The 15,202-nt window shown below is 36.0% G+C and overlaps 1 protein-coding gene across 10 annotated transcripts in view; it reads right to left on the reverse strand.

Annotated features, from left to right (window-relative positions):
• Positions 1 to 15,202, reverse strand: part of NBEA (neurobeachin) — a 514,855-nt gene that overhangs the window by 292,683 nt on the left and 206,970 nt on the right. For 9 of the 10 annotated variants that reach the window (XM_074859829.1, XM_074859824.1, XM_074859821.1 and 6 more), the window contains 2 exons: positions 13,851 to 14,289; positions 1,400 to 1,554 (listed from right to left, as the gene is read on the reverse strand). In XM_074859829.1, coding sequence (XP_074715930.1) covers positions 1,400 to 1,554; positions 13,851 to 14,289 — 594 coding nt within the window. The remainder of the gene's footprint in view (positions 1 to 1,399; positions 1,555 to 13,850; positions 14,290 to 15,202) is intronic. The other variant, XM_074859820.1, reaches the window with a different exon arrangement.

The following is a 15,202-nucleotide window of genomic DNA, read 5'->3' on the forward strand; positions in this document are numbered from 1 at the left end:
TTTTCCTTTAATCAAGCTAATCCATAGACTAGCAGACAAAAACAGTTGCATTAAAAAAAAAAAAAAAAGCTCTAAAATCTACCAAAAAAAAAAGCAGTCTTTAATCCACAGTGAGTGTACCATGGTATCTGCAATACTGTCCTCTACTAAGAACAGTATCGAGGAAATGACTGATTTTTAAATGCAATTACTTACAAAGAAGAGCTACTACATTCCAGCCAAAACAGTTCAGATCTTTAATCAGTGAGAAGACTGAAAAGCTTACACTATTCAGTATCATTTGGAAAACAAGGTTTCCAATGTAGGATATTTTTTGCATGACATAAGAGTACCTAAAAGGAAATCCATTCAAGATTAACAGAAATGGCTACACAAATGGAATTATTCATAGAAGTGATAACATTATTCAGAGCATTCATTCCTCCCATCTGCCTCAGGATAATTAGATTTTAAGATTATTTTTTTTATCCTTAGAAAAATCAAAGTTCTATTACCAGGTATTAAAGGTAATCTGCAAAAGGAAAGAAAAAAAAAATGAGTGTGTCTTCATATTATTCCATGAATCAGAAGGATGCCAAAAGCTTCCCCTTCCATTTTCTGCAACCCCAGGGAGATTTTCACTTTCTCAACCCTTGACTGAAGTTGTGATATCCTTGAAGAGAGCTCTTCTCTCAAGTGCTTTTGCTTAGTTTAGAAAGAAAACAGACCATAGCCAGACATTTCAAAGTTTAAGTAAACAACAGTTGCTCTCAGTAAGGATTCATTTCTGAATGGAAACCACAGTCTCCATGGTCAACAGACTCCTTTCATGATAGCCAATCCCGTTATTACTATTACAATTAATTAAAAAAAGAAGGTCTTCTCCCTCTATAGGTCATAACAAACAACTACTGATAAAACATGACTACAGTTAAATTAGATAGGTTTGTATTGAAAAACCTTCCAAAAATCATAGCATAATTTTCATTGACAAATATTAATTGCCCAAAGTATTAACCCTCCACAACCTATGATATATTTATTAAACAGTTAGTTGTCTTTACTTTCTTTGATGCATAAGGAGGGATTAACTGGTGTATATCATATATACATCCTCTACCGCAGAGCACTGGAAAAGTTAGCTCATTTCAACTCTACACTTATAAAACAGTATGAAGACTATTTATTCACTTACTTAAGGCTGTTCAAGTCCAATGTGCACTATCAAAGATTATAAACATACCCTAAAAGAAAACACTGGCTCTAGTAATGGCCAAGATTTAAACTTTCTAGGTTTTTATTTTAGAAGTACAAAAACAGTAACAAAAAAGATGATAAAAAAACAAAACACCACTAAAAGTAACAAAACAAAAAACAAACAAGAAAAAATGGGGGTCACAAAAATATTTAAGGACAATACCTGTTGTATTAATCATACTTTTTGGTGTAGCTCCTGTTGCAGCAAATATATTAGGTGTACTACCCGGTGGTAGTCCACTCCCAGCTGTGGCAGCTCCAACTGTGGTAACAGCCAGACTACCTGGAGGGGGTTTCTTTACTGGTACAACCACACTCCTGTGGAAAAAGAAACAGCAGATTACTAAAACTGCACAACTGAGTCAGCAAGAGTTTTTGTTTATGATGGGATTATGCTGTGTTATAATGTTGTTGCTGAGGAACACATAATAATGTCAATTTTCCTGACCTTTCTGATATAGGGTAAGACTATGTTAACAGACCTTAAAACCATACTGCTATCCTTTGCAGCTTCATGTGATTCTGAGAAACTTGTCTTTCAGTGCTCACAAAATGAAAAGATCCCACAACTTCATTGATACATTGTGAATACCGCTATCGCCTGTGTTCTAGATTTGCAAAGATGATGTTACGTGTTGGAAATGATGCCAGCATACTTGCAATCTATATGCACACAGTATTAATGAGTATATTAAATTGTTGATCTTACTGAAGTTGTCTAAGATGACAATTAGTACTGTTTAACAGCTTTGTTGGCGACATGGACAGTAGGATTGAGCGCACCCTCAGCAAGTTTGCCAGCGACACCAAGCTGTGTGTTGCAGTCGACATGCTGGAGGGAAGGGATGTGCCATCCAGAGGGACCTTGCAGGCTTGAGAGATGGGCCTGTGCAAACCTCATGAAGTTCAGTGCAAGGTTCTGCACATGGGTCAAGGCAATCACATGCACAAATACAGGCTGGGCAGTGAGTGGATTGAGAGCAGCCCTGCGGAGAAGGACTTGGGGGTATTAGCGGGTGGAAAACTGACTATGAGCCAACCATATCCTGGGCTGCATCAAGAGAAGCGTGGCCAGCAGGTCGATGGAGGTGATCCTCACTTCTACTCTGCTCTCATGAGACCCCACCTGCAGTACTATGTCCAGCTCTTGGGCCTCCCAACATAAGAAGGACATGGACCTGCCTGAGCAGGTCCAGTGAAGAGCCATGAAGATGATCGGGGGCTGGAACACCTCTCCTATGAGAACAGGCTGAGAGAGTTCGGGTTGTTCTGCCTAGAGAAGAGAAGGCTCTGGGGAGCGCTTATAGCAGCCTTCCAGTACTTAAAGGGAGCCTACAGGAAAGATGGGGAGGGACTCTTTATCAGGGAGTGTAGTGACACAAGAAAGAGTAACACTTTTAAACTGAAAGAGGGTAGATTTAGATTAGATATAAGGAAGAAATTCTTTACCGTGAGGGCGGTGAGACACTGGAATACATTGCCCAGAGAAGCTGTGGCTGCCCCCTCCCTGGAAGTGTTCAAGGTCAGGGTGGATGGGGCTTTGAGCAACCTGATCTAGTGGAAGGTGTCCCTGCCCATGGCAGGGGGGTTGAAACTAGGGGGGTTGTGCAAGTATAGTTGACTAACAACATAATTTTGCACTCAGCCTTCTGGAAAAATGTCATACTCATTTAAATCAACAGCACATGATATAAATTGAATGCCTAAAATGCAACACAGTAAATAAGTGCTTTCACAATATTGATATGTCCATTTAAAAATAAGATTTAAAAACCCGTCTTAAGAGTTTGAAGCTTTTAAGAAAAGAACAGGGCTTTCATACAAAAAATCGGACATCATATCAGATATATATAGACAACATTGCATTCAGACAAACACATTCTCAACTAAAATTAAACCACTCTCTTTTTTTCAAATCTCAAAACTAAAAGACTTGCTCTACATGTTAACAGGGAAGGATAAGTAAAATATTACAGGGACATTTAGTTAATATTTTTTCAACACTGGACAGCTGTCATAGTGTAGACAACTATATTTACATTTTTCCATTAAGTATTTCCATTTATCTATAAAAAAATGCTTCTAAAAATTCTACTTCAGTAGAAAACCTGAGTGAAAAACAAACCTGAAACAAATCATATCTGCAGATGTTAAAAAATATATGTTCATCATCACACACATGTTTTCTGGTTAAGCAGATACACTTTTCTTTAAAATTAATCATTGTGATCTAATAAAAGAACAAGAAAATGCAACTATTTAGGGTAATAAGGCCACATTTCACTCTAGAAGTTCCTTTGGTAATTATTTTCTTACACTTCTGTGTAAATATGATGGCACATGATGCATCAAAAAGTATGGAACAATTTTTTACAGTAATGTAGTTTGTTCATATATATCTAAATCCTCAGTCTCCCTGGATTTTAAAGACTGGTGATGTAAATTGTACTGATGATACCATTGTGAGAATTATATACAAGTGTTATTTTTTGTGATCTCTTCTTATATGATGACAATGTACAAAACAATCCATAAACAATTTTTTTCTCACTCTTTTTACAGGTGTAACAGTGCCAGTTGATGTCTCTGCAATCTGAACAACGGTTTTATCACTACCCTGAAGCATGTACTATTAGAAAGGTAATTCTAGGCATATTGATGGTTTTCTGTCTCCTTCCATTTACATTAGAAGACGAGTTTGCACAATGCAATACCTATTGATTAAGATACATGACCCTAAAATAATTGCTTTTGTCAATAGTTCATAATCTCTTACAAATGTTGCTGATAGAATTGTTTACATAGCAGCAGCCACAGGTGAATAAAGCCAGGTCTACATGGGTTAGATTACTCTGCTCCATAACACCATGAAATTTCCTAAAATTAGCTCCTATCCATGCACAAATATCTCTAGTTCAATTAATACTTCAATGAAATACTTGAGTTCTAGTCATTCAGGAATACTGAATAAGTACTCAAAAGCAGAGTCCCTGTAGTGCCATAGAAATGCAAGAAGAAATTAGGACTTGTATCTTAAGTGGGAGTATCTCCTGATTATATTAATTTCATATGAAATTACTATCATTACCTACAGCATCTTTGTAGAGAACTAGGCTAAGATTGGTGTGAATGAAGAATGAATGGGAATATTTAGGTGCTGAGGCACAAGAAGGAAAGATTCAGAAGGAAAAGGCATCTTAGACTGGCCTATGCTAATGGCACACAGATTATCAGGTCAAGACCACAGGCATGTGGCGTTGTTTCACAAGACAACCAGACCCTGAAGACAAGAACAGGGAACAGTGATGACTCAGAGAGGTGGGGAAGGACAGAAAGACTGTTGACAGCTCCATAAGGGTAAAAAAAGGCATATTCAAAACCTGAAAATAGTTGCCAACCTATGAAGAACCAAGAAGATGTGAGGAAGACTTGACAGCTAGCGTCCCATGCTCTCCATGTCATTGCAGCAGATCCTGGACCTAGGATCTGGACAGAAGCATAGTGGGTGCCTGACTGCTGGATAGACTCCTTAGACATACAACCATTCTAGTGTTTGCAAACATGAGACAGTGTGAGTGAGAGAGATCTGTTTTGGTTTCAGTTTTATTTTAAGTAAAATAACTTCTCCCTCCTATAAGGTCTGGTATTGGTATCTGCTAAATCGCTGATACAATTGCTGCAAAAGTGTTTACTATTTTCCTGGTACTTTTCCATAGAAGATGAAGCTAAACTTAAGGTCTTCCTCCTTATCTTCAGACAGCTCAGTGGTCTTTCAGAGTATCCAAAAGATCCCCTAACCTTCCGAAGCAAAGACCACATATGTCAATGTCACTTCTCTGGCGTAACAGAATCATAGAATAGTTTGGGTTGGAAGGGACTTTTAAAGGTCTAGTCCAACCCCCAAATGTATTGGCCTCCTATAAAGGCAAAGACTCTTTCCTTAAGAGTGTAGTTTAAGATGGAAAATCAGCTCCCACGGCAAGAAAGGACAATCCTGCTCAGATCCCAGAAATACTAATGCTCTATATACGGCTGACATACTTTTGAAGGTCTGAATCTGGACATTAAGACAGGTCAGGTCTTACTAAATTACAAATTATCAAGAAACATCAAGAGAAACCTCTCTACCATAAGAATAGGCAAAATCAGTGAGACATTAGCTGCATATTCATTCAGTCTGGGATGATTTCTGACATGTCATACATGGTGACCTTGTCAAAATGTCTCATTTCTACTGATAAAACAAAATACAGTGAGCGAATACAGAATGACATCTAGATGAAGGAGACTGAGAAACTGTAAGAACAACACAGAGTGGCCAAAAATGTGCAGAACAATCAGAGGGACAGCAGAACAAGAAAGGTGAAAGAGGATGACTGTCTGCTTTCAAGTAAAAAAAACCCTTTTAACAAATCAAACCACTCCAACAACACATACAGTGAAAACAGGCAAATCAAAACAAATCAGATTTATGAAAGAAGTATAGCTATTTACCTGAGCATAATGTGAATGGAGGAAAGAATTTAATACAATAGATGCCTTACAGGCATTCAGGTATTTCTTTCATGGAGGAACAGAAATATACAGACTAGAAGAAAAGGTTATATACACTTCCATCATTTTGCTTTATGTCTTGTTTTATACAGTGTATTTCAGACTTCCTAAATCTTCCAAACTGGTCCACATTTTTCTGAATCATGTCATCACAGTCTCAAATGATCCCAAATTATTTAGTCAGCAAAAGCTTAGTAGTAATTGGCTGTAGCAACTGTTTTTATTTCTCTGTTCATGTGGTTTACAATTCTAAAAAGAATTGTGACTGCTAATCACTATTCTGTTACTCTATGAGTGTCCTTTTCAAATTGTAAACCTAAGCTTGAAGTCATGTAATTCATATCATGTTTAAGGTAAGTATTGTTGGTTGAACCTGCATACCACTTGTGCATTGCTGGTTCATTAAATAACCTCAGCAAATGGCTACAGGATTCTTCTGGGTTTTAGAAATTTGCATGAAATAACTACTTAGAAAATAATACCATCAACAAGTTGAATTCCAAAAAAATAAAATGGAAATTTAAAAAAATACTTTCTCAAATTAACTTTCCTTAAAATTTAGCTACCCAGGGTTAGTGACAGCACTATATTTTCTCTCTCCTCCTCTGTGATCCATATTCCAAATCTCTTCTCCATTTTAAAATTTAAAGGCCTTCCAACATAATCACTCTGGTCAACCAAGAGGTCAGAGATAAACCTCCAGTACTAGATATGTGTGCTACCTATCTCAGCAGTGGCAATTAAATTAGAATCACTTTATGCTCTTCTGGGATATGTGAAATCTCTTAAGGCTGAATTAATATTGTTGCTCCTCCTTTCCTCCCCCACAGCAGCTGAAAGCATGAGGATTTTCAAGAAGTGCTCTTCAAAAAGCAGTACAGACTTCAGGCAAATTTTTCACAGAAGCACTCTGTGTCAAACAGCAATTTCTGCCAGATGTTTCAGAAGACATCACACAGAGATTAATTTAATCTCTGAAAAGAAAGCTTAGTACTTCTTCTCTGAAAGTTATTCATATTCTCCATACCTATGTACATGTCCAGTCCTTCATGAAATATGTATATTGCTGATTACCCACTCTTCTTTCTGATTTCAACTCCAGATTGCAATTTGAGTCTGTAACAAGCGATCGTTAGTACGTACTAACAACACATTTTGAATTCTACTTTAGACAACCTTCTATTAGGCTGACTGCATTAAGATAAAACTCATCTGAAATCAAGGAGGAAAGACACCGTAAGTCAGAGTCAACTGCCATGGAGAAGAAAAACTGGATTAAAAAAATGTGAGGTATACTGAAGATATATAGAATGCTCACAGAAGGATATAATCTTTGAGATTTATGCAAATGAAATCCTAGTGCTGAATGTCCAGTTATTATGAATTCTTTCAATCATTTGATACCATACATTCATCAAAACACCCAAATCTTAAAGTACATAAAATGATCCTAATCTACTAAAGACAAATTGTCTGTTTCTAAATAGATGAAAACGAATCATCTCAGGTGTGGTTTTAGGGTAAGGACATGAAGATCACTGATCTTCGCTCTTAGATCAAGCAGGAGAGTGAGTATTTACCCCCAACAAAATTCCCAGTCACTAGTACTTCCTTTGCATTCAGGATAAATTAGCTGAAGCATCTAAAATGATCTAAAACACTGACAAGAAACAAGGAAAAACTGTAAGAGTTTTAAAAGCTAACAAGAAAGATGAATGGTCTTGGCTGAACAGAGAAATTGGAAATACTGGAAATTTAATAAGTTTGAAGAATGTGCATAGAATATAAATGAAAATGCCATGTATTAAATGCCAGAATTATCATTGAATAAAGAAAAAAACATAAAGAAACAATCAATATGAGGTATAGACTGGGGATGAGCGAGGAACCTAATCCTGTATATATGATGCAAAAAACCCAAAAAAAGCAAGAGCTAAAAAGCAGCAGTCAATACAGCTTTGATAGTGATTTTACAGAGGCCTACTGGGGTAAAAAAACAAGACAAAAATCCAGTACAATTTTTATCTGCATACCCAGCGAATCATATTAGAGGGTAGAGAGATCCTGGTTTCTCCTGATAAAACATACATAAAAGTTCAGTTGAGACATACCTACAGCTCCATGCATATGAATATGAAAAGATGGATATCACACAGGTTATAAAAGAAGTTTTGAAAGAGCTACCTGTGTAAAGATTGCTAAATGATGGACAAGGGGAATAAGATTACAGCTTGATGAAAAAAACTGAGGATTAATATACCCAATTTCAGTTGACTTGAACCTATTCATAAATTTAGGATGAATTTGTTCTAAACATACAGCTGAGGTGGGGGTGTACTTCCACCTTGTCCCCCATTTTATTTAGCAAATGAGTGGCTAAGACACTCTCTAGGAATACAGACAATGCAACTTCAGCTCCCTTCTCCATCTAACAGGATCTGAAACCACATCTCCCATTCCCTGGAGTGTATTTTAACTGCTACCTTAGAAAATGTCTCTTTGGACCACAATCTCTACTGCACAGAAATGAGGAAAATTACTTAGAGTGAACTGGAACCCCAGCTGAATCACTTAATTCCCACAGTTCACAAACTACTCTGATACCCAAAGTAATGGGGAATGCAATGACTAAGTACAGACAGCACCTGCAATTGTCCTTTCTTGATTCATGGGAAAGGTGCTCTGTTTTCTGCAATTATTTTTCATTATGGTCTTTAAAAAGTAATCTTTTCTGTTGGGAGAAGGCTGAAACATACTTATTCATAAGTCATTAAGTTTTCAGGAAAATCAAATCTACTTTTCAGCAATCATCTTTTGGAGGATCGAATGACTCTTAACACGAATATAACCTCCTAATTTAGCTATTTTATTTAAACATCTGTTGTAGACCAGTGCATATCAATGATCTAAAGGTGGGCAATAATACAACAGATAAATATTGAAACTCTCTATTTGAACCTTCAGTGCATCTTCTCTCATAGTTTCTTTTCTGTATTCTGTCAGTCAGTACTAAAAAAAAAAAAAGTTTATTCAGTTTATTCTAGTAAAACACATAGATACTATGAGTAGTCCTTCTAAATATAGCCTACATATGTAAAACATACTAACCACACTTTTTGAACACCTTCTTTCTCTGTACTGACTGTCAGGACATGTATCAGCTCTCACTGGATTTCACAAGATGTCCACCTTTCCTAGCATATAAATATGTTTAAAACTGGTCCCAAGGACCTTCGGGGGGGGCAGGGGGAGACAACACCAAACCAAAAAACAAGACTAAAATACTTCAAAAGCATGTCCTTCAAAATGCTTGTAAAGACTTCATTGAATACGTAAACTATGCAAACACATATCGTTCCAATTTATGAAATGATAACGGATTAAAAGGTAATAAGGTATTTAATAGTGGCAACAATAAATGATCCTCTCATTTCCAGGTACTCTAGTTTTCCCACTTATGCAAGCATGCATCCTATTGAAATGATTCTAAGTACAGAAAATATATGTAAATTACCTCACTTTGAAAAAACAATGAATGAGACACAAAACCACGAGCAACCTGAATTTCAATAAAAGCACCCCTCTAAAAACTCTCTATTAGAAAAAAGAATGGAACAAATGTAAGCTTCAGAATGCAGTACTGGGTAGAATCAGAAATAAATTTGCAAACGTTAATGGTCTAGGTTGTGTCTAGTGGGACAAATGCAAATTGACAAAAAAACAGAAACAAGAAATCCCCAAACCCTAAAAATCAATAACAGGCACTGGTTTTTGTCAGACAAAAGATGAGAAGGCAAAAAGGAATTATTGGTGAGTTATGCTCCATTAGTTGCAAATCTAGGTGAAATAACCCTTTGTGTTTGCTTCTAAAAATGTCATCCTGGATGCCATTTTCAAGGAATTCAGGCTGACGTTAAAAGACATGTCATAACTTTGAGGATTCAGGCTCCAGTGTCCCAGAAATCTGTTTATATAGCCCATAATGTAATTACAGCTACCTTAAGACAGATGAGGCAGAAGGCAGCGATATATTGAAAACTAATTGAAAAATGCAGTTGTCCAGAAGCAGTTGTGGGGAAGAGGTCTCTGAAAAGCTGCTCAAAGCTTCAGAGTTTGAAGTGAAATTTTTGATGTTGTCACTCTCAATCTATTGAAGAGCTGACAGACAATCAAACCCGTCTGGCTGGCTGGCAGCTCATTTTGCTGGCAGGTGGCAAACAATTAGACACACCAATTTGTGCCTCCTGATGACATTAAAGCATGAAACTAAGTTGTATGCAGGGCCTAGTGATTTGTGTGAAAGCATTTCAAAAATAATACTCTTTGCCGTGGCAACTCATTTCAGACTGCCACCTCCCATTACGGCTTTGAGCGGTGAAGACGACAGACTTGAGTTACGTGCGGTGCAAGGCCGCTTCTGTTCAATCCGTCATCAGCGCCCCCTGAGACCTCAATCCCCTCCTTTCATCAATATCACCTCATCATTTACATTCGATAGTACTTGAACTGCCGCATACATTAACAACACACAAGTCCTATTTGATAAAACATGTTGGGACACATTTTCTGCTTTTGTATTTCATTTATGACTGCACAAATTCTACAGAAGAATACACCGTAGCCTATTACATAATGACTCTTATGAACATATTAGCAATATACCATTAAAAGAACATGTAGGGCAAAACACATCATAGTAAATGATAAAACAGAATTCTTAAGTTCGGTTCTATTTACAGGAGTTTGCTTTATAGGGCGTTTACCTGCATGTAAGATCAGCGATTATAGTTAAAGAAATACTTTAAAACAACAAAGTTAGTGTTATTTTTCTACTAATTACTTATTACCTCAACTCTTCTTTTACAAGGCACTCAGCCATCCAAATGCAACAATAAAATAAAAGAAGTCCAGCCTCACAAAGACTATCTTTTGATTAAAGTGAAAACTACATTTCTCTAACCTTAATTTGCTTATAAATATGGAATCACTGTGTGTATTTTATAAAAATTGAAACAAATAAAACCTGACAAAACAATACACTCCATTGCTCATGATTCTCCCTAGAGAGAATAAACATGACCAATAGCCACATTGCTCAGTGAAGTTCCAAAGGCTGCATAAACTACAGCAACAGAAGATCCTACAGAAATATGGTCCACAGGCATAGTGTTAGCTTTTAAAAAATATGCAGTGTATGTTATTTATTTGTTATTTTTTATCAGCAAACACAATTATATTTACATGAGCAATTATGGAAAAACAATCATGCTGTAATTTTTTTCTGTTTTTCAATGACAATTGGGATACTATGGGCAACACAAAACGTGCATATACCACCACAAGCTAAAATTCATGTTGCTTTCTCAATATTTTAATTATTTCTAATATTATTTCAATATGCTATTCAAGGTTTTTCTCCCGTAACCTTTGTTTCACTCCCCATGAAAAGTTATAGGGTCAGGATCTCAATCTGCTCCTCCTTTGTAAGTCAAAAAAGAAAAGCAACATCTTTTGCCTCCAAAGATTGCCACAATGGTCAAGTAAGTACTTTGAAATTATGAGCAAACTGCACAGAGTATTTGCCTGAACAGTGGCCATCATTCAGTAAGGCAGCTATGTCATGCAACCAGCCAGGTGATGTCCTGTGGGCTAGGAACATCAGTATTTTTATCAAGATGCTCAAAGATCAATAACATCCATTTAGTTGGAGGAAAGAATTTAACACTTCCTGATCTGCTGGGACCTGCCTGAACCTGCAATTTTCCCTTCATAGTTGCTAGTTATATTAAAAAGCATGATCTACCTCACGCACCAAAATCAGATAGCAGGATTATCTATTTAGAAGAAACAAAATATCCCAACAAAATTGATGTAAATGGGTCTTTTGCCTGAACTTCAACCATTACCACTTTTTTGCTGAATTAGTAAACAATGTCAAGGGCTGACATGGTACAACATATGCTACCAGGATACAAACACAGCTGTACGCTTTGTATAGGAAATCATGGAATCACAGCTTGGTCAGCAGGGTAGCAGGATAGGGAAAAAAAAAACCACTAAACCCTCTAGCTCCTAAACAAACTTACAAAGTGTGAAATGCCTATGAAAATCTGTGAGCTCTAGACATGAAGCACCTCTCAAATAATTCCATAAATCTGTAATAGCAACTACTAATAATGATGTTCAAAATGTACAACCAGTCATATTGTTGCAAAAAGAATCTCATGGAGGCGTTCTCACTAAATACAGGTTATGGCCAACCTACTGTAGCCCTTTAATGCTTTCTTATAAAGCTATAATTTAGAAATGCAGAATAAAACTAATCTCTTCAATTAGTTCCCCTTAACAATGACAAAGGCATCTCATAAGGTGATATGCTCCATTTAATTTAAGTGTCTAGCGTTTTGTGAATTAACAACCCTCTGAATGAAGCATTTTTCTTTATTGACCCAGGTAGAAATTTAGCTGAATATGTTCAACTGAAGTAACCTTTTGGTGGTTACAGTTGGGTGCTATTAATTGTACAGACAGCACAAATTTTTGTACTGCTTAATGTACAAGAATGCATTCTGGAACATGATAGTTCCTCACAGAGAATGAGGAAAAATTCATAACTGTACAGGAGGAAAAAAATATTTTTCACTTTACATTGAAATCACTCTAAATCAAAACATGCAGATTGATGGAAAAAAAAAAATCCTCTTAATGAAATAGTTGCTAAATGAGCTTTATCTAGAATGGCCTTAAGACCTAAAACATTATTATTATTTTATTAGAAAGGGATATATTCATTGAGTCTAAAGCACATTTCACTTTTCCTATCTTGATCCAATCTTCTTTGTTACACATATTCTGTTTGTTTATTGAATTATTTCAGAAAAGCACCCTCAGTACTAATATATATACAGACAAAAAGGTATCAGCTTTTCTATGGAATTTATGATGAAAAAATGGCTCTTTTATTCTAAAATTCTCATGTATCTTCTTGCAATTTACTGTTTACATTACACTGAAAACACTGATTGCATATTGTTTTACTTCAGACTTTAATGAAGATATTTCTGACATTTTTACAGGTTTTATGTAAATGCAGATGGATTTTTCTTATAAATCACAGCATAGCCATTTTCTTGTTTTATTTATTTCCTCTAGAATTTTAATTCTTGTACCTGCATGATGAACTAATACATTTCCACAACTTTGCTTAAAATTTTGAGACATTTTACCATATTTTTGAGTTAAGTCTTTATTCCATTTTTTACTTTTAAAAAACATTTTAATGAAGAAACTGCAGGGATCTTGTCATACTGGAAAATGTAACCACATCAACACTCATAAGAGTTAGCTCTTTGCACAGGTTAAGATTGAACCCACAATGGATTAGGTTACCCTTCTGGAAGGATGTTGTCAGTTGCACATCTTATCACAACTTCTATGTTTGGAATAACTGAGATGTACTGGACATTTAAAGAAAAGTATATTCGTTAGAAGTTGGGAAGCTACACCCTAAAAAGAGAAACAATGGACTCTTTGTGGAAATATTCAGCAGTTATTTTTAAACACTAACTTTTGAGCTTATTTGCTGTTTAAAGACCTAAAGGAAACTGGTTTCCACCATGACCATGCAAACAATTTGCCATGGTCGAAGCATTTCAATACCAGAAAACAGTGCAGTGATGGATCCAATTAAGACTTAAGCCTTTGAAAGAACAGTCGACTGAATTTCTGCACAGTCTGTTCTATATCAGCAGATATTACCTCTCCTCCTCACTAAAATGCTGTTTTAAAGGAAAAAAGATCTTATTGCAAAAATATTTCTTTACAACAGGCTTGTTTTCCAAGTACCTTGTAGAGCTTTATTCACTGCTGACAGAGAAAAACAAGGTGAATTACTTTTGTCTATACTATACGGTCCATTTTGGTAACACAGAAAGGAGAAGTAATGCAGCTGTTTTTCAACATAGTCTAATACAAACCAACAGAAGAATAACCGTTAAAAAAAAAAAATCCTTCAAACTTCTGAATTACATCAATATAAAATAATGAATCCAGCCATATACCTGTCAAATGAATGAAACTGCATGGGAAGAATAGCCTGAGCTTCTCTCTTCAGTGCAGGATCTGGGTAAGGGATCGGATCCGGACCACATTCTGCAATTTCAACAGGGGCTGCCACAAGACTTTTCAGTATTTCCTTGACATTGATGCCTTTACTTTGGCTGATACTGGATATTGATGATGCGGGTTTCAGGATTTCACTGGGGCTTTCTGTTAAGCTCTCCTGAGATTTCTTCACTTCCGAAGACAAAGTAGACAACAGCTCACTCATAGCATCAGGGCCAGTGCTGGTCTCCAAGTCTGTCCCATTCAAAATATTGGGCATCTGTTCATCTCCAATTCCAGAATCTGTATGAGGAATAGAGCTTTCCAGCTGAATATCTTCAACTGGTGTCGGTGTTTCTTTATCTTTGATATTTTCTGGAAATACAGTTGGTGTCTCTGCAGTGAAATAGAGATTATGACAATATTTATAACTTAGTTTGATTTTTTTCCTAAATATATGATCATAAGGTTTTACAAGACAGAAATGTGTTAGGAAGCCCACAAATCTTGGTAGTTTAAACCTTAAAACCTCATTTTATATACACAACATTTTGCTATCAACAGCTGCTTGGCATATATAAAAGCTTGGAAGAGGGAGCCCACAGTTGCATTATGCAAGCTCAGTGACATTTAGAAATTACAGCCCACTACTCACACAGTAATCAAATAGCAAAATACTGCCAGCAAAAACAATGTTAAAAATTATAACCTATTGACTGCATATCTATACAATCTGTGAGACTACTGGAAGAGAAAAATGCAATCACTTATGCTTTAGGATGACTATACAATTTAGTCTTTTTATTGCTGTCAGCAAATATGCTTGCATTCAAAACAAAACTGCTAGACCTTTTGTTTGCTCTGCTTTTTGTTTAAAATGTGTATTATACACATTTTTCACACATATTATATTGAATACAAATTTATTTATACATGAATTAAAAAAAAGTATTATTGTTGATTCTTTAGATAACTCCCTCTTCCCCATGAAACGTAAAATTCAGTAATTCTTTTAGGCAAATGTTAAGAACAAAATAAACATCTTCATAGAGATTGGCAAGTAAAATCTGTTATGTCTGGAACATTTCCAGATTGAAACGGACTCTACAACATCTTGTAACCGAGAAAAGTGTACCTCTATTAATCACTTCAGTGAAACAGACACAACTATTAAATAAGAATAATTTGCGATGCTTAGTGGAAAGTTACCTAGAGTTGTGAATAACTTACACATTCATCTTTTTGGTTACATTTTTTTAAAGCAACAGACTGTGGCTATTTTTAATGACAAAAAGCTTGCACTCAAACT

Source organism: Strix uralensis, chromosome 2 (genome assembly GCF_047716275.1).
Source record: "Strix uralensis isolate ZFMK-TIS-50842 chromosome 2, bStrUra1, whole genome shotgun sequence".
NCBI classification, from domain to species: Eukaryota; Metazoa; Chordata; class Aves; order Strigiformes; family Strigidae; genus Strix; species Strix uralensis.